At 47.5% G+C, this 19,904-nt stretch overlaps 1 protein-coding gene across 1 annotated transcript in view; it reads left to right on the forward strand.

Moving 5' to 3' along the window:
- The window catches only part of LOC138489261 (unconventional myosin-X-like), a 788,454-nt gene that overhangs the window by 599,919 nt on the left and 168,631 nt on the right, over positions 1-19,904 (forward strand). Inside the window, exon 25 of the mRNA XM_069616957.1 lies at positions 5,658-6,476. Within this exon, the coding sequence (XP_069473058.1) occupies positions 5,658-6,476 (819 nt within the window). The remainder of the gene's footprint in view (positions 1-5,657; positions 6,477-19,904) is intronic.

A 19,904-nucleotide genomic window follows, 5' to 3' on the forward strand; every position in this document is an offset into this window, starting at 1 on the left:
GGGGTTAGAAAGCCTCGGGTGCAACCATAGAACCCATCTGGAAGAGGACGAACATGAAAGTCTAAGTGCGCAAACATAGAACCCTATTGGAAATTGAGGGTAATTGAATACAGTGTAAAAACGTAGAACCCAACTAGAATAACAAGGTTACAGGATTCTGTGGACACAAGCATAGAACCCAAATGGGAAGGATGGGTGATCTGACGCACTGAAAAGAAACCTAGTACCCAACTAGAATAGGAAGGGCATCAGATGCTATGGGTACAAGAATGAAACCCAGTTGGGAAGGGCGGGTCATTAAACACATGGCAGACAAACCTCGAACCCAACTTGAATACAAAAGGCCTTGGATTCTTTGGGCACAAGCATAGAAACCAACTCGGAAGGGAGGGTAATCGAACACACTGTAGAATAAGCTGGAACCCAACTGGAGTATGAATGGCATTGGATGGTATGGGCACAAGCTTGGAACCCAAATGGTAAGGGAGGGCAATCGAGCACACTGTAGAATACGATGGAACCCACGTAGAGTAAGAAGGGCATTGGTTGGTATGGGGACAAGCATAGACCCCCAAAGGGTAAGGGAGGGTAATCAAGCACACTGTAGAATAAGCTGGAACCCAAATGGAGTGAGAGGGGCATTGGGTGGTTTGGTCACAAGCAATAGCAGGGAGCTAAACTGGAAAAGAAGGGTACTTTCTACGCACAGACCCACAACCAAACATAAAAGGAAGAGCATTAAACATTAAGGGTACAAACAAAGAACCCAATGATAATAGGAAGGGTGCTAGGTGCACAAATATCAAAGCCCACTGGGATAGGCTTGACTTTGAACACTAAGAACAAGCGTAGACCCGTACTTGAGTTCCATTGAACCCTGTATGCATGAGCATACTACCCAACTGGGAGAGAAACAGCATCAAACGCAATAGGCACCAAAAGGATCAGCTGGTTTGGAACAGGTGTGGGACACTAGTCGGTGCTTCGAGTTAGAGGGAATCTTAGAGGAACACAAATGTTTGCTGGCAAGTAAAGGAATCTCAAGATGAAGTGATCATTTTTTAGGAAAATCCAGAAGCTGGTTGATTCTAAAAGGCATGGAAAAGGACACTGGATGCTGTTTTTGGGCCATCACCAGGTCTCCACTGACTGCAGTACCAATAACCGTGGCACGGTGTGATGGATAACAAGGTGTTGATGACAATCGGTGGCCTCCGTTGTGCTCCTTGACATTGTTTTCAGTTTTTAATTTTACTGACCCAGTGTTTATACCTTCCTTTGGGACATGCATGAATGTATACAGGGGCCTGGGCACAGAGACTTAATACTGGTGGTGGGCAGGCTCAGTATCATGGAGGTGACTGCCTTTGTGTCCTCAGGTCTTCCCTGCTCCACTGTGAGAAACCCGACTGTGTCTCCTTAGCTAGTTCCCGGGGATTTGTCATCCAGGTGGCCAGGACACGGCCATCACTAATGGATACCGTTCCTGGGGGTGGACCAGTGAGGGAGGATCATCTGGATGGGGGGTCCTTGGGGAGTGGGAGACTAGTGGGTGAGACACTGTATCGCCCTTCTCTCAACACCTTTTCCCCATCATACCATGTAAGATATTCCAAAACACTGCCCCCCCCACCTTTTCAGACACAAACACTTTCGCACAACACGAAAGACAACAGACTAAAACCAGAGTTGTTTACCTGACATGTCCCAATAGAAGGGTCAGGCAAAGTCAGGCAACTGACCGGAATCACACACACATGACAGCCCTTTCCCATCCCCACAGTGATAAAAGGTGGAGCATGAGAGAACAGGACAAGCAAGGCAGACCGCACGACGTGAGGGCTAACTCAGCACGGCAGTTCCAAAGGAGGCAAAATACAGCGCATACCAAGGGGGTGGCAAGGAGAGAAGTGACCTGCCCTTTCCAACCAAGGTCTGTGAAATCTCTGCAGATGGAAACCTAAGTCTGAGAACAATAGCCAGCATGTATTTCAACGGATGTCAACACTACACAAGACCCTCCTCCGCCGATTACCAAGCCGGGGAGAAACGCCGGTCTCTGTGGTACCAATCTTGACTTGGAGAAGAAAGCCAAGCGGTTCATCACAGCCAGTGAGTGGAGGGGAAAGTCGTTAAGAAACCGAACTGTGTTGAAAGAAAAGTAGCAAGCAGCTAATTTCAACTTTGAAAAGTTTAAAAGAACTATAGAGAAAAGAGAGGGAAAACCAGCAACAGAGGCGTCCGGCACCACGTGGGTACTAAGGCAGGAAACCATGGGCGATTACCAGATGGTAGAGACTACCGAAACCAGAAGGCCGTAGGAAGAGGTGGAGAGGTCAAAGTGGTCATACAGGGGTCTTGTAAAATCCTCTGTACCGTCAATAGTCTTTGACCGACAGATTGAGAAAGCTAAGGGAAATGAATCCTTCATGGTGAAAGTTAGTGAACAGTGTGTTGTTGACGGGAAAGAACCCGACGGAGGGATGTCCACAGTGAATTGTTTATAAAGACATTAAGACTTGTGAATGCAAGAAAAGCCATTGTGAACCTGAAGGAGGGAGGCTAGCATTTGAAAAGGAGTCCGAACCCGGAAGGGGGAGATCCAGGGGTGGAAAGTCATCACCCAAAGTTCATTGAGAAAGGAACTGTTCAATTGATTTGTTGAATGCGACTTGTGAGGGGTCTGCACCCAGAAGAGGGGGTCTCTGGGGTGAAGCCGTCACTCAAAGTATATGTGAAACAGAACTTTGTTTGCTGAATGCATCAGGCCCTCGAAGACAAGAGACTTTTATTGAAAAGAGACTTAACCGTCAAAGAACCTTATAGCTGATAAAGAACTGTCGTCTTGTGCTGGGAAGGCTCGAGTGTGTGCTGTGCTCAGGAGATCCACCTTGTCCCGTGCTCAAAACATGGGGAAGGGAGACCCCTGGCAATCACTTCCTGACTTAATTATTTTGTGAACACTTTTCTTTATCGAGAACATTGCCCCATACCTCTTTTTGTATTTAGAGTAAGGATTGGCAATAGGTTTTTCTTAGTGTAGGCCATTTTATTTTGACAACGCCACAAGGACTGCCTTATTTTATTTGATGGTCAAAACGTGCTCCCATCTTCGATTTAGTTTTAGGTTAGGCATTTTTCCACCCTGAATTCATAGTTTAATAAACCCCCTTGAACTGTGATCACTTGCGTCTGTCTTTACTCTTGCGACCATGAGTTTCATACAGCACACTGTGGAAGTGCACACTGTGTGAAAGAGCTCTTACCATCTGCGAATGGGGTCCCTGCAGAAGAAGCAGCGAGTATTCCCTCCTGTGCTTGGCTTAGGCAGGGTTATCCAACTCCAGGCTTCGAGGGCCACATCCATGTTTGATTATTTGGGATACACCTCCTTAATACTCCTGAGATAAATTTGCATACAATGATTTCAAATGTATGCACATATTTGCTCATGAATATTAATGAGGGATAATCTGAAAAACACATTCGTTTTCTGGCCCTCGAGGTTTGTAGTTGGCCAACGCTAGCTTAGACGTTCCCTCTAGAGCCTGACGCGATGCAAGCGCCTAGAGGAGGGCTGCAGACTTCTGTAAGAGGGAGACCTCTGGTCTTTAGGCTGGGCTGAGTCGCAACCTGGGAATAAACCCCTCTGCTGGGTTTCCTCCATCAGGGTAGTATCTTACAAGCTGTCCCTTGATTTTAGATTGGGTTATCTTATGGTTTTATAACTAATAATGTAGGATAATTGAAAGCTTATATGGATTAATAGGCAATGTATCACAAATTAAGGATTTTATTGTGCATTTATATGTGCAATTGTTAGCTTGCTTTTTATATGTGAAGTATATAAAGTTTGTTCAACATTATCACACTTAATAAAACCAAACAAAATTGTGGGTTATACCAACTGATCGCATCCGATTCCCTCGCCTCCACGTGCACCATAATTCCATAGCTCAACAGGGAGTGTTAACCCATGAATGGAGAGTGCAGTAGCTTCGGTGGTGCTCTGTTCACTTCTAATCTTGCTACATTAAGATGATTTTTAGATTAGAAGAAAGGATTGTGTTTTGTTCAGGAGGGTGCTTTAAAGGAGCACCAACCACGGCTGCCAACCTCACAGAGGCTAATCCCAACGGCAGAATGCGTGGTGCGCCAGCAAAGGTTACACATGGAACACCTCAGTATCTCCCAGGAATTACATTCAAGGCTCACACAAGATCTTTCTGAAGTGTTGCACCTTCCTGGCACCTCTGCAAACCCTCAGGACGCACTGCTGGGCACAATCCCCTTCATGGCATGAAAAGTATACAGAGCGCCTGCGAGAAAGTGCCATTTGCCATTTTGAGTAGAGTGACAATGAGTGGTGACCCCCCGTTTGCGGGCAGCGAATGCTGGGCTCCCTGCAGCTAGAGTGCACTGCATCACTGCCTCTCACTCACTGCCTGGTGGGAACTTTTCCAGTGTGTGAACCAAGAGAAGGGAGCAGAGCAAGCCCACTGTTGGATGCCAGACCCCCCAATTGCACATCTGCCTCATGGCTCAATCGGAGTGAGAATTACTCTTCATCTGGGTCCCAGTGCCTTTGGTCCACCCGCGGGAATCCCTTTGGTGGATGAACCCTCATGGGTGGTCTCATGCCCCTCCAGTGTTTAGACTTGACCATTTAAGGGACTTTCATTGGTACCTAGGTTTTCACTTTACAAAAACATTTCTTTTCATCTGAATGTTGTGCGCAACATTACTCACTAAATCATTGCACAGATCAATCAGTCAAGTTTTGCTGCATGTAGCCACCAAACACATGGATCCAGAGTTCCTTGTTGATGATGATGTTCCCTGTTTGCAGGACAGACTGTGCCATATTGGGCAGGAGGTTGAGCTTAGTGATTCGGCGGTTATAGAAGTTCACACAGGGTTTCCCAAGCACGGTTGTGGCGACTCTCAAGTTGCTCTCAGCATGTGGTGTTGCAGGGTCTCCAATTCTGAAGTCACAATCCCACAGATGGTGGTGTGGGATCCCCGATGGTGAACTTAGATCAGGGGTCTACAACCTTTGGCTCTGCAGATGTTTTGGACTACAAATCTCACCAGTCCTCCATCATAGTCAATGGTGAGGAATCATGGGAGTCGTAGTCCAACACATCTGGAGATTCGCAGGTTGAATACCCTTGTCTTAGGAGGTCACAGATGCCTTGGGTGCCCTGTAAGGTCAATCATTAATCACTGTGCATCACAGATAGTGTTGCAGGCTCACTGAGGTTGCTTCAGTGTTATAATGATGTAGTTGTGGGATCGCTCATGCTGATCTCAGTTGTGACACATTTGATGCTGTGTGGTCCCTCAGACCTGACGGGGGTGACCTGGAATCTCTGCTCTCTGTTTCACATATGGTGTTGAGGTCGGTGAGATTGCTTTAGCGGTTGAGGGGTCCCTCAGATCACTGTGTGAAGCATGAGAGCATGGAGCTATTGGGCCCAGACAAGATATACCAGATTGTGTAAAGATGGCAGATTTTCTGCCGGCATGCTGTAGAATTCTTTAGGCATCTGTGTTCTGGGCCACTCTGACCTAGAGTTTGAGATACTCGCTGATGTAGGCAATGTCCTATCTTGGGCAAGCTCTTCTAATCGCGCACTCTTTTTTTTTTTTTTCAGGAGGAGTTGAAGTCCCGAGAGGAAGACGTTGCTTTGCAAGAGGAGGAGAAGCGTCAGATGGATGAGATCTTGCGTCTGGAGATTGAGATCGAGAAGCTTCAGCGGCAGCAAGAGGTGGACGGCGTATCCATTGCCTGCGACGACACCCGCAACGAGCTGTCTCGACAACGGGAGAAGCAGATCCAGCGGTTGGAGAAGGAGGCATCGCGGGTTGCACAAGAGTTCCTTGAGCTGTTGGACTTTGGAAACCTGGATGAGTGTGTCCCTAGCCTGGAGCATTCCCTTTCCAACGAAGGCACGCTTAACATGGAACTGCGGGCACCACTTGCCGAGGAAGAGGAAGATGAAGGGTTCCATGCAGAGGAAGAGCTTGCACAGGGGACTAATGTGGCTCCATCGGGATCACATAGCACCAGAACTAGTGAGAACTTCTCTGAGGAGGACACATATACAAACATTCCATTCCCAGCACCACCGGAGTCTGTGGCCGAGGATTATCCGGCCGACCGCCAGCAGGCTGGTCTCTCCAATGCCGAGAGCATGTTGGATGGGCAGGATGTGTACAGTGCTACATCGGAAACATCTGAAGGCATTTATAACCTAGTGTCTGAGACCATGAGTAGTGGCGAGGAGATGCTGGAGCCTATCTACAGCCTTCCTCCAGATGTGGAGTCGGACTATGACCACGATGAGTACGAGGATGGTCTGGCCAGCACTGGGGATGCCACGAGTTCCTTTGAGGGTAACCTCCTGGATGAGGAGCTGCTGGAGAGGTCCAAAGGCACAGACCTGGATAGCAATCGGTACAGCCTAGACTCGGTGAGTGAACTCCAAATCTCCACTTTCAACAACCGTCTGGGTAATGTTCTGTGCAGTTTTACTGGTATGATTGTGCCGATTCACAAAATTAGGGTATCCTGAGATTAGTGTTGCAGTGTGTTTTTATTGTGTTAATTACCTGCCATATTGTGTGTTTATGTGTATGAAACCCATGGACCGTGTATATTAGTAAGAAGTACCAGAGTGTGAAATACCTTTTCAGGGCTAAGGTGCTCCACGGGGTTGATGGATCCTGCAACAGTCGAGCAGCAATGCCAACACCCTGATATATTAAAGCAGTGGGCAAGGGAATCGCACAGGTGTTAGAGTGGTTGTAAGATGATTGGTGATTCGTCTGCAGTTGGAGAGCAGGATTGAGAGCAACCCGCAAGTGTGGAGGTGCACCTGGTACTGCTGGTGGGGACCTTGGGGAATCCCAGACTTCCAGAAACCCTCAGGTGGGAACAGAATAAATATGGAGTTATGTGGCAATTGGTTGTTAAATGCAGAAAAGACAACCAAGACATCAAGGTTAATTTGCCCGCAAGCAAAAACGTGGTTTTCCACATGTCTCTTCATCCAAGTCCATGAGAGATGCAGTATCTGGGGGTGGGCAGTCCCTCTTGAAGGGGGCTGAATCGTCCACAAGATCACTTGCCTCCACGGGGCAGCACAGAGCAGTGTTGGTTCATTTATCAATGTGTACATTGATGAAAGTGGGACACATTCATGCAAAGGCTGTCCCATTCAACAAGCTTGAGGGACACACTGGCAAGACCTGCACGCCCCCAACCACATGCACACTGGTTCTCTCCACCCTCCTCTACTTGAGAAGTGCCAGGATAACTGGTGGATAACTTGACTGTTGCCTGTAGAGATAGGGTTATTCGTTCTATCAGGGTTATTTGTAGGTGTTTGGTATGCATCGGGATAGCTGCAGTTGTGTGAGAAGATCTGTGTACCTTCTGCGTCTCCTAGAAGAACTGGGTCAGCAACAGGGCTACGTTCCCTTCAGCGCTTCCAAACTTGGCCTAGTCGAGCAGCACGGCTGCGGGTCCTGACCGTACCAGAGTATTGTGTATCGAAATAATTTCTGCACTACTACAGCATTCCAAAATACTGCACTGTGGTAGTGCATTCAGGATCGTATGAAGAAAAGGGATAAAGGTTTGCCATGGCTACAGATTAGGGGATGTGCAGAGCCAGGAATGAAACACGGACACAGATGGCTTATTCCGGTTATAACCTTTTATTAAATGAAAAGAGGGTTGGAAAATGCCTCATTATCCCTAATCTAGGGGCTGTTTCCCTACCTCAACCAAACCTAATGGGTCTGTCCTTTGCCAAGGTGTCCAAAGCAAAAATACATCCTGTGTCTGAAATCCTATTCTGGCCTTCGCACTCTAAAACTATCTCAAGGTACAAAGGATATTGTATCTCACTCTCAAAGTGTGAATGTTCAAATCCAACTCAAAGGTATGCACCCAGCCAAAAAGTTACAAATTAACAATGTTCACGGTTCCAGGTGATGGCTCCCTTTCTCGTGTTTCTCTTACCAATACAAGAGGTTCAGACCGAGAATAATCCAGTTCCTTGAGGCCCAAAAGGACAACTTCCTCCTTTTTGGCACTACAATCCACTCCCAGGGAACTGGCTCCCTTCCCCAGGCATTTCTTCACATTCAAAGCCAATTCTAATCCTAAGCGAGTGAGTCCTCAGAATTATCCTTTTACTGTATCACAAATTGGGTGTGGATCCCCGACTCGCAGGCCACCTGGTATACTCCCCTGCCAGGTTCTTTTCCAGATTTACCACAGTTCAAAATCTATTGCCAGGTCTTGGATATAGTCTTTTTCGCTTCTTTTCATATAGTTAGCTTTGTCTGGTATACTCTCCTACCAGGACTTGTATGCACTTTTTTTCAAACACTTGACTTCTTCTGGTATACTACTCTGCCAGGACTTGTGTGCATTTCCCTTCAAACATTTGACTTTGCGTGGTATACCCTTCGGCCAGGACTTATATGCACTTAGTTTCAAAAAATGTTGATCCGTACTTCCCATAGGCTCATATTGTCAACAAGCATGTTTGATAATTTCTACCCATTTCCTCAGCTTGTTTAAAAAAAATACTCTATAGACTTCATCAGGGTTCAACACACAATGGGCCTCATTACGAGTTTGGCGGTAGCCGTGCCCTTAATAAGGGCACGGCTACCGCCAAACTCGCTACCGGCACCCGCGAATGGGCCATTACCGGCCCATTATGAGTTGAATGGGCCGGTAATTGCCCATTCGCGGGTGGCGGTATGGCCGGGCTCCCGATCCCCTTTCTGCCCAAAAGGGCAGAATGGGGGTGGGGAGCATGGTTGCACCGGCACCGTTTATAACGGTGCCGGTGCAACCACGAGTTCTACTTCCAGGTGCCGCTCTGCACGCCTGGTCTGACCAGGCGTGCAGAGCTGCACCCGCAAGCAGAACTCGTAATCTGGCGGTATGGTAACAATGGCGCCGGTAGCACTACTGGCGCCGTTGTTGCCTTACCGCCACATTCATAATGAGGCCCAATGTCTCTCTCTGGCTTCCTTCCTTAAGGGTCCCAGACCCCATTCCCACTGTCTAGGGCCTTCGTATACTGCCCCACAGGGCTCCAGCATCCCAACCCTTTGCCTGGGCTCACTGGCTTTCTGCTTCTTACTTCTCGGCATTCTCGACTCCCAATCCGGCTGTTTCTCTGGCTCTCGCGGCTCTCCCTGCTACAGTTAGCGTCTCCGATAGGTGTCTACACTGAACGGCGTCCCAGCGTCTGAAGCCTTCCGTAAGCACGACTTGCTTCCTCGCGCTCCGCTCCGGTTTCTGCGAGCCTCTCCAAAGCACGTGGCTCACCGTAGCCCTCTCGCACATCATAGCTGTCTGGACTCCTGCACCGCCGCCGGCACCTTGCTCTGCCATGAGTTGGAGGACTCCATGCTCCTCTTCCCGGCAGGGTTTTAAACCATGTCAGGCCAATTGTATTTCCCCAGCGACTAGACCGCTGCCCATGGTTCTCATGGGGAGTAATCATCATTACTCCTCCACTCTTTCTCATCTTCGTTATATTGTTTTTGGTGCAACGTTTGGAAGTTGACATTGAACCTCATAGGGAGTAATCATCACTGCTCCCAGCCTCTTCCTCATCCTAATTGTTAACAGACTACTCTTTGGGGAATAGTGTGGAATACTTGAAGTAGACCTGGCCAGTGGTTCAGGGAGTGTGTTGCAATATGCCATGCAGGCATGAGGACGGGAGTGATCATTCCGGAAAGGGAATGGGAGGTTATGTGACGGGTTCAGACGACAATGTGTCATCCTCCTGAGGGTTGCCTCCCCCCATGTGATCCTCCCTCATATATGGGAAAGGAGTGATGACATCATCAGATTCAATACAGGGACTAAAGGTGTCGAGGAATGAAGATTCAACTGAAAATAGGAATGTAGAAATGCAGGAGTCGCAGCGTACAGGAGGAGTAGGATTGTAGGAGTACGGGGATGCAGGATTCAGAGCAAATGGGAGCACACAAATGCAGGATTTAGGGCATACATGGGTGTAGGAATTCAGGGCATACAGAATTGTATTAATGTTGGCTTCAGTGCATAGAGGTGTTTTGGAATGCAGTATTCTGGGCATACACGAGCTAGTGAACCGACTATTTAGAGCATACACAAGTGAAGAAACTCAAGAAATCTGGGCACAAAAGAGTGCAGGAATGCAGGATTCCGGTCATGTAAGCATGAACTGCAGGATTCGGGCATACAGGAGCTGAAGGAATGCAGGATTCAGGTCATGGAAGCATGAACTACTGCAGGATTCAGGCATACAGGAGCTGAAGGAATGCAGGATTCAGGCCATGTAAGCACGAACTACTGCAGGATTCTGGCTATACAGGAGCTGAAGGAATGCAGGATTCAGGCCATTTAAGCATGAACAGCTGCAGGATTCCGGGTATACAGGAGCTGAAGAAATGCAGGATTCAGGCCATGTAAGCATGAACAACTGCAGTATTCCGGGCATACAGGAGCTGAAGGAATGCAGGATTCAGGCCATGGAAGCATGAACTGCAGGATTCCGGCCATATAGGAGCTGAAGGAATGCAGGATTCAGGCCATGGAAGCATGAACTGCAGGATTCCGGGCATGCAGGAGTTGAAGGAATGCAGGATTCAGGTCATGTAAGCATGAACTGCAGGATTCCGGGCATGCAGGAGTTGAAGGGAATGCAGGATTCAGGCCATGGAAGAATGAACGGCAGGATTCGGGCATACAGGAGCTGAAGGAATGCAGGATTCAGGCCATGGAAGCATGAACGGCAGGATTCGGGCATACAGGAGCTGAAGGAATGCAGGATTCAGGCCATGGAAGCATGAACTACTGCAGGATTCTGGCTATACAGGAGCTGAAGGAATGCAGGATTCAGGCCATTTAAGCATGAACAGCTGCAGGATTCCGGGTATACAGGAGCTGAAGAAATGCAGGATTCAGGCCATGTAAGCATGAACAACTGCAGTATTCCGGGCATACAGGAGCTGAAGGAATGCAGGATTCAGGCCATGTAAGCATGAACAGCAGCAGGATTCCGGGCATACAGAAGCTTATGGAATGCAGGATTCAGGCCATTTAAGCATGAACTGCATGATTCCGGGCATGCAGGAGTTGAAGGAATGCAGGATTCAGGCCATGGAAGCAAGAACTGCAGGATTCCGGCCATATAGGAGCTGAAGGAATGCAGGATTCAGGCCATGGAAGCATGAACTGCAGGATTCCGGGCATGCAGGAGTTGAAGGGAATGCAGGATTCAGGCCATGGAAGAATGAACGGCAGGATTCCGGGCATGCAGGAGTTGAAGGAATGCGGGATTCAGGCCATGTAAGCATGAACAACTGCAGGATTCTGGGCATACAGGTGCTGAAGGAATGCAGGATTCAGGCCATATAAGCATGAACTGCAGGATTCCAGGCATGCCAGAGTTGAAGGAATGCAGGATTCAGGGTAGCCAGGAAGAAAGGAATGCACAACCCAGGGTGTACATGAGTGCCAAAATGTAGGATTTGGGGACAAGAGGAGTGTAAGGTTCTGCGCCTAAAGGATTGAAAAAATGCAGCATTGAGGCATACAAGATTGTAAAAATGTAGGTTTCAGGGCAAACAGTATTGATGCAATGCAGGAGTGTAAACATGCAAGGTTCAGGGCATACTCCAAGTGAAACAATGCAGTATTCAGGGCATACAGCTGCAAAGGATAGCAGAATTCTGGCCAATCAGCATAGGAATACAGGATCTAGTGTGGACAGGAGCAAACAAACGCTACAGAATATGATTGCAGGATTCAGTGCATACTGGAGCGTATCAATGCACGCTTTGGGGTATTGTAGCGTAGGAATGCAGGATCCTGGGAGTACAGGAGAGCAGGAATGCAAGGGTATAGGAATGCAGGCATCGGGGCATTCTACAGTGTAGGAATGCAGGCTTTGGGCTAGTAGTGAAGAAATGCAGGCTTCAGGGAGTACCGGCGAGGGGGATGCAAGGGTATAGGAATGCAGGCATCAGGGCATTATACAGTGTAGGAATGCAGGCTTTGGGCTAGTAGTGAAGAAATGCAGGCTTTAGGGAGTACCGGAGAGGGGGATGCAAGGGTATAGGAATGCAGGCATCAGGGCATTATACAGTGTAGGAATGCAGGCTTTGGGTTAGTAGTGAAGAAATGCAGGCTTTGGGTTAGTAGTGAAGAAATGCAGGCTTTAGGGAGTACCGGAGAGGGGGATGCAAGGGTATAGGAATGCAGGCATCAGGGCATTATACAGTGTAGGAATGCAGGCTTTGGGTTAGTAGTGAAGAAATGCAGGCTTCAGGGAGTACCGGAGAGGGGGATGCAAGGGTATAGGAATGCAGGCATCAGGGCATTATACAGTGTAGGAATGCAGGCTTTGGGCTAGTAGTGAAGAAATGCAGGCTTTAGGGAGTACCAGAGAGGGGGATGCAAGGGTATAGGAATGCAGGCATCAGGGCATTATACAGTGTAGGAATGCAGGCTTTGGGTTAGTAGTGAAGAAATGCAGGCCTCGGAGTACCGGAGAGGGGGATGCAAGGGTATAGGAATGCAGGCATCAGGGCATTATACAGTGTAGGAATGCAGGCTTTGGGTTAGTAGTGAAGAAATGCAGGCTTTAGGGAGTACCGGGGAGAGGGATGCAAGGGTATAGGAATGCAGGCATCAGGGCATTATACAGTGTAGGAATGCAGGCTTTGGGCTAGTAGTGAAGAAATGCAGGCTTTAGGGAGTACCGGAGAGGGGGATGCAAGGGTATAGGAATGCAGGCATTCAGGGCATTATACAGTGTAGGAATGCAGGCTTTGGGTTACTAGTGAAGAAATGCAGGCTTCAGGGAGTACCGGAGAGGGGGATGCAAGGGTATAGGAATGCAGGCATCAGGGCATTATACAGTGTAGGAATGCAGGCTTTGGGCTAGTAGTGAAGAAATGTAGGCTTTAGGGAGTACCGGAGAGGGGGATGCAAGGGTATAGGAATGCAGGCATCAGGGCATTATACAGTGTAGGAATGCAGGCTTTGGGTTAGTAATGAAGATATGCAGGCTTCAGGGAGTACCGGAGAGGGGGATGCAAGGGTATAGGAATGCAGGCATCAGGGCATTATACAGTGTAGGAATGCAGGCTTTGGGCTAGTAGTGAAGAAATGCAGGCTTTAGGGAGTACCGGAGAGAGGGATGCAAGGGTATAGGAATGCAGGCATCAGGGCATTATACAGTGTAGGAATGCAGGCTTTGGGCTAGTAGTGAAGAAATGCAGGCTTTAGGGAGTACCGGAGAGGGGGATGCAAGGGTATAGGAATGCAGGCATCAGGGCATTATACAGTGTAGGAATGCAGGCTTTAGGGAGTACAGGAGAGAAGGGATGCAAGGGTATAGGAATGCAGGCTTTGGGGCATTTGGTAGTGCAGGAATGCTGGGTCCGGGGACTACAGAAGAGAAGGAATGAAAGCCTGTAGAAGGATGGAGTTCTGGATTTACATCAGTACAGGCTTTCAGGCTGACCGGAGAGCTGACTCCATGTTAAACCTCAGACAGACGTCACAACCTTGACTGACACCTGCCATGTTTGTGGAACAGAATCGCAGTGGGATTAGATTGTGGTGCGGATCTCTTGATAATTATATGGGTGAAGCAATTCGCCTCTTTTTTGCAAAGGTCTTTGCATTTCTCCTATTAGTGGTCAGCCTGAAGGATCAGAATAAACCATTTTGCATGTCACACTCTCTCATACTTACTAACTTGTGGAGTTTTGAGTGCAAAACGCGCACCGGGCCAGTAATCTCACTACTGAAAGTTCCAAATTACCAGTAGCAATGACTTTGCAGGGCCTCAAAATGTGCTCTCGCCACTGCCCATTGGCTGGCCATAATTGCCTCTTGGCGAGTAAGAAATAATGTGCTGTGTCCATGTGGAGCATTGAGGAGGCGTGTCATTTCTTTATGCCCGTCTAGTAGCTTGCAACGTTTATTTTGACGCCATTACTTTTTATGCTTCTGAGGTCGATAAGTCAATTAGCATTCAAAATGGAGTAATAGTACTTATGTTATTAGTGCTTAGAAGGTGGAGGCTTCCTGCATGAAGCGCTAAACAAGAACACATACTATTTCCCAGGGTGCTTGCGGCACTTCAGTGAGAGATGGTAGACTATCTGCCTACTGTGAAGGCATCATGAAGTAAGACACAGACAAGAGATTCACATTTCTAAGGAAAAGTTTTATTTGACTGAAATGTCAGGATGGAGTGAGGCCTAACTATCCCCATACTATGATGGGATTTCCCTACCTAAAGAAAACAGATAGTCTGTATCAGATCAAATCAAGTCTGTCTGTGTCCAAAACCTATACTTGCCCTCACAACTAACTGTATACAATGTGTAGGGATGCCAGCATTAAAATGAATAGTGTTCAAACTAATGTCCCGAGCTCCTACTGAGACTTCTAAGCGCTATAATTCAAACAAAGTAGAGTATCTGGGACTGAGTTTCAAGATGACAGGGGAAGATGTATTTTGGCATATCATACACTCGAGCGGACTTCAGGTTCTTCCATAACAAGTATTTCGTGGAGAAGTGAAGTGCTGAATAGTACACAGCTTCTCCTTTTATACAAAACCTGAAGCCTGCATCAGCATAGGTCATTTGTTATTCATTTGCAAGAGATAACAACACACATATGTTCAGACTACATACATAGTGATGCCCTAATCCCCAGAAGGCAGAACAAAGTGCACATTCAACAGATGTTATTATTACATTGTGAGTTCCTACTTTACTTATGGCTTTAATGACAAACTCTATTTGCCAGTTCACGGACGGTGACTTATGTTTGAGGCCTTAAATACAGAATCCACCTGCCCTCCATTTCAACAATGGTCATCCTGTTTGCACAACCTTAAAAAGATACCTTTCATGTGTTTAACAAAGTGGAAGGTCTGAACACTATGAATCAGTGTGTAACTAACCTCTGCTTGGTGCAGTCAGCGTTTACATGGCATTTAGGGAAGAGAATAGGGCCATATTGGAACAGCCTAACTTACTTCGCAGAATAGGAGGACCTGTCCTTAAATGTTATTTAACCTAAGTTTATCGGTGAAAGCCAGGCGACTAATGCATGCCCTCTCCATGGACTCAGCCTTCTCTTGTAATGACTGACAGAGGAAATCATGAACACATTTCTAGTTTGTTTTTACTCAATGACTGACAAATACGACTCCATTTTGAATATTACTGAAAGAACAGGATTTTGATTTCGAAAAAAGGTTAACTTAGGGCCAGGAAACATGCATATTATTATAATATTAGAACACTTCCAGCTCTTGGCCTGTACTCAGTTTCCCCGTCCTCAAGATAAGAACAGTTCAAAAGGACTCTGGGTTACCTTCCCCAAGAGTTCAAAACTTCCAGCTTTCAAAAACAATACCAGTTCAAATATTTGGTCATCCAGACCTTTCACTAGTTCACATAGATTGCTTTGTTTCTTCATTTCAAACTCACTTCAGGAACTGTTGAAAAACACAAGCTTATTTCCTTTCCTTGATTCTTTCCAAATAGGGGGTACTCGATCTAGGCCCAGTTGTCGGACCACACGGTCCACCCATTACAGGTCACGCAACCGATACCCCTATTCACTTTGTTATACTTTCTGTACTGTTCTGGCTTTTTCCAACGCAGGTTTTTTTTCTTAACCTGTAGTTCCCTGGGCTCCAGTATCTTTGGCCAATACTTTGTTTCTCACTTCATAGCCTCCTTGGTAGTATTTTGGCTTTGCCCCACTTGTGGCTCACACAACTAATTTTGTGGCGTTTACCATTAGCACCAACTTTCTTTCACTTCATAAGTCTTCATCACTTGCTTTTGTACTGTGCAGTATTCAAATTTGCTGTCAATTCGGTATTCAATATGACTTGTTTCAACTTTCAAAAGTGCTTGTAATAGCATGCAGCTTGTTTGGTATTCAAAGACCCTGTTTTGGCCTTCCACAGTACTTATAACAGTTTTCTGTTTGCTTGGCATTCAAACATGCTTTTTTCCAGTCCCTGGAGCGCCCCCGGTATGAGTGTTCCCTTCTTTTCACTCACTGGTGGTATACAGCATCTCCTTTGGGTTTCTTCGCTCTGCCTTCCATTCACGGGAGACACAGCGGGCAGCGATCGCCGTCCAGGAATCCTGCAGCATGTAGCTCCGCTCTTCCCCAGCAGTAGCTACTGAGAGCACCACTCGCTCTCTGAGACCTGTGGCAATCGGGAGGCTTCAGCACCCCACAGCTCCGCTGTGGGCCCTGGGCAGAGAGGACAGCAGGATCCTAGGCCCCCTCATGGCCAGCTTTGTCCCCGGCGTCTATCTGTCACTTCTGCTCGGCATGGCTTCTCACAAACCTGTTCCTCTCCCGCCCGCTCCGATACTCTAGGCCATCTCTCAGTGCTGGGCGGTCACCATTTGTATACACCTGGAACTTGTTAAATGACTACAGGTGCGAGTCATTAACTTTAATTGCCTGGTCATTGTGAAACCTATTAGCTGCACATGCCTGGCTATTCCAACTGACATCTTCCAAAGCCCTTTTCCTCGTCTCCGTACCAAAGTAGTGTTTGGGGAGGTTTCCATGAAAGGAAGGGCTCATAACTTTGTTGTCTCCTTCTCATTTTGATACTTGGCTGACATTTGTTTGTATTAAAAAGAGGAGGCTAATATGTGTTTATCCCACCCAGCTGAGGAGCTGTCCTCCTAGTTGATTTCTTCCCCGGCCCATTGTAACAATGGCAATTCTGAGGTGCAGTTTGGAAGGAAGAAAAGGGGAAAAGGCTGACCGTAACCTGCAAAGGCTGTTGGGACAGAAGGTTCATTTTGCAAAGGGAATGGGTATACCATGCCTCACCTAAGGACGTCCTCTTCCCCACTCCCCAAGTCTCCCCCAACCAGGTGATCCTCCCTCGCATATCCACCCCCAGGGCCAGGATCCAAAAGCGATGGCCTTTCCCTGGCCACACAACTCCTTACTCTGTGGCGTAGGTAAAATACACTGTGTTCTGCATTGTAGGTGGTGCTTCTTTAGTATGCATGATTAAGTGCAGATCAGAAATGTCATGGTGTGTGATGTCATCACAAGGCCCAGGGATGGGTGGAGGTCGGTGGGATATACAGGTCTAGGTAGTGGGGTGAGTCCATGAATGACTTTGAAGATGGAACGGTGCTGCACAGAGTGCTGCTACGTATGGGGAGATCGGTGGAGGTAGGAGAGGATCGAAGGAGATTTGCGAGTGCAGGTTCAAAATGTCAGTACTTTAGTGCGGGCTGGAGCAATAGACTGTGAGTCCTTCAATGGGACTGAAGTAGGAGTCGAGCCTGCCGAGGGCCACAGTGGAAATGCTGTCTTCGGCGGTATGAGAGGCAGGGTGTGGCCAGGCGTTGGACATGTTGGCAATGTTGATCCCTGCTGCAAGGGATGTAATCCGGCAGAGTTAGGACCCTGAGGTTGCAAGCTTAAGGGGTTGGGGTAAGGCAATCGGGGAGAATGATATGGGAGGGGTGAGGCATTGGAAGCTACAGGTAGAGGACCATGATTTCCGGAGAGTGGAGCTTTCGGAATGTAAGTGCCATCCAGTGAAGGAGAGACAATTGCAGATATGATAGAGCAGTTGAGAGAGGACGAAGATGTGAAGGTCGTCAGAGAATACGTGTTGGGAGAAGCCAAAGTGGGCACAAGCCTGCTGAAAGAGGAGGGGTAAAGAGTGAAGGGTAGTGGCCCAAAGACACATCCTTCATATAATCCAGCTGGTGGGAGAATGGCAAAGGCAAGACCAGTGTTTCAGAAGATGGGGAGGAGCAGTCAGAGAGATATTGTGTAGGAAGTGGTCAGACGAGGTTGGTGTTCTAGAAGCCAAGGTCTGGGAAGAGAAGGACTGACCGTGTTAGAAACAGCTGGGAGATTGAGGAGGCAAAGGAAGGCTCGGAGAGATGAGAGAAGTTTGGAGAGATGAGCAGGAGTGAGGAAGTTGGAGACGTAGGCCCGTGCCATTTCACTGCAAGATCCAGAGATGATGGGGTCACGGAGCCTGGGAAGAGCCCGGATACATAAATATATTGGAAGACCACCTGGTCCAGGATTGGAGAGCAGTGAGGGAGAAAAGGAGGCGGGGATGAGATTTCTAGATGTTGGTGAATTTATTAGGTCAGACTTCTCGACACCGAAGGGGCACCATAGCACAGAGTATCTTCATAAAACACTTTCACAGCTCTGACTGCGTCAGGGGATCCGACATTGCTATTGCCTAAACACAGGAATGTTTTTAGTTTTTTCCTAAATTCCACATGATCTTCAAGATGGTGAAGAAAAGGTGGCAAAGTATTCCAGTTCTTTTGCAGCTGGAATCTGTCACTTAGATACTTGCGGAGAACGAAGCTCAGCCGCTACACATAATATTTCCTCAGCTCTGTTGGAGCTGGTGAAAATCTGGTCCATGAAATAGAGCCCTTTATCCTTATTTTCTCATAGGCATATAATTGACTCGCATAGCTGAGTCCATTAATAGGGTCACTTTTTTACCTCCCCTTTCTTTCAAGTTGTCTTTTCTCTTTTTGGGCGGTGGTGGGGGGGGGGAATCTTAGTGTCTCATCAAACCAGGGTTTTCTCTTTTCCTGGTTAGTTTTTATGAGTCTCCTCTTAGCTGGGGCCAACCAATTCACCACTTTTACAATGTTCCCATTGAATAAATCTAAAATGATAGTAAGATCATTGCTTTGGGACTTGCTTGCCATGGCACTGGATGAGAATGCTTCAAGAATGTTTTCGTGTGATATATTGTACCATTTGGGCCTAATCTGTTCGTCTAATTGGTCCGTTACAGACTAAAGTATCCTGCAAATTATTACTAAAAGGAATTGGCTATTTGTAATGTTTGGTTTGTAAGGTGTGTAGGATGATCGCCCCCTTGTGCAAGATGGGAAGATCTGATAGGCATGGGATGGTTAGAGAGGAGAGCGTAGAAGGCGCAGGTATAAGGGGGCCTTTTTGTTGGCCCATTTGAGGGGCAAGCAGAATGATGTTGGCACAGGCTGGGGGTGCATCCCAGAAGATGTTTAAGGAGCCAGGAAGTGGGGCTTCATTTCCATTTAGTGATGGGAGAGATCGAGTGAAGGGTGCATGGATGAGGGAAGTAGATGGAGCAGTGGTCGGAGGAAGACTGACCAGTGGAGGAGGCAGAATAGTCAAGAGGGGAAAGACTAGGCCAAGGATTTTCCTTGGATGTGACTGGTTGTGGGGTGTTTAGCGAAATGGCAGTAAAAATCGGACCAGAGGACTTGGTTCAACGATAAACGTTTATTTAAAGTAAAACTAAATTCCTCATTAGCCCCATCACTAAAAGGGATTTCCCTTTTTACCAAATAAACTAAGGTGCTCGTCAGGGTGTCGAGTAACCAGTCCTCCGCCATAACCTGTCCAACTAACTGGCCCTACCACCAAATGAACAAGGGAGACAAAAAAATGAAAGAAGGTGTTTTCACACTGGAGGTCGTCAGTGCCTCCTGGTTGACCCCCTCTCCTGCAGACATCAAATGTTCCTCCCAGGATATGGTTCCTGGCCTGGGCCACCACACTGGCTTTCAAAACAAGAAATCAAATCAAATCAGTTACTAAGTCACTCAGTTCATGAAGGGATTTAAAGGGTTCAAAAAGGATCACCTCAGTTCAACAAAGTCTTCAATCCAAGGGGGTCCTCGATCTTTCCCCCTCCAACAATGCTGTATCTTAATGGCCCACTCGAACCGCAACCTCTGGGGTGGCATGGGTGTTGCACTTCAGTTGGCTTCACCACAGTGTTCAACCGCCCACCTCCCTTTTTTCCTGTGAT

The sequence above is a fragment of the Ambystoma mexicanum genome, chromosome 9 (assembly GCF_040938575.1).
Source record: "Ambystoma mexicanum isolate Mex_15411 chromosome 9, UKY_AmexF1_1, whole genome shotgun sequence".
In the NCBI taxonomy this organism is placed as follows: Eukaryota; Metazoa; Chordata; class Amphibia; order Caudata; family Ambystomatidae; genus Ambystoma; species Ambystoma mexicanum.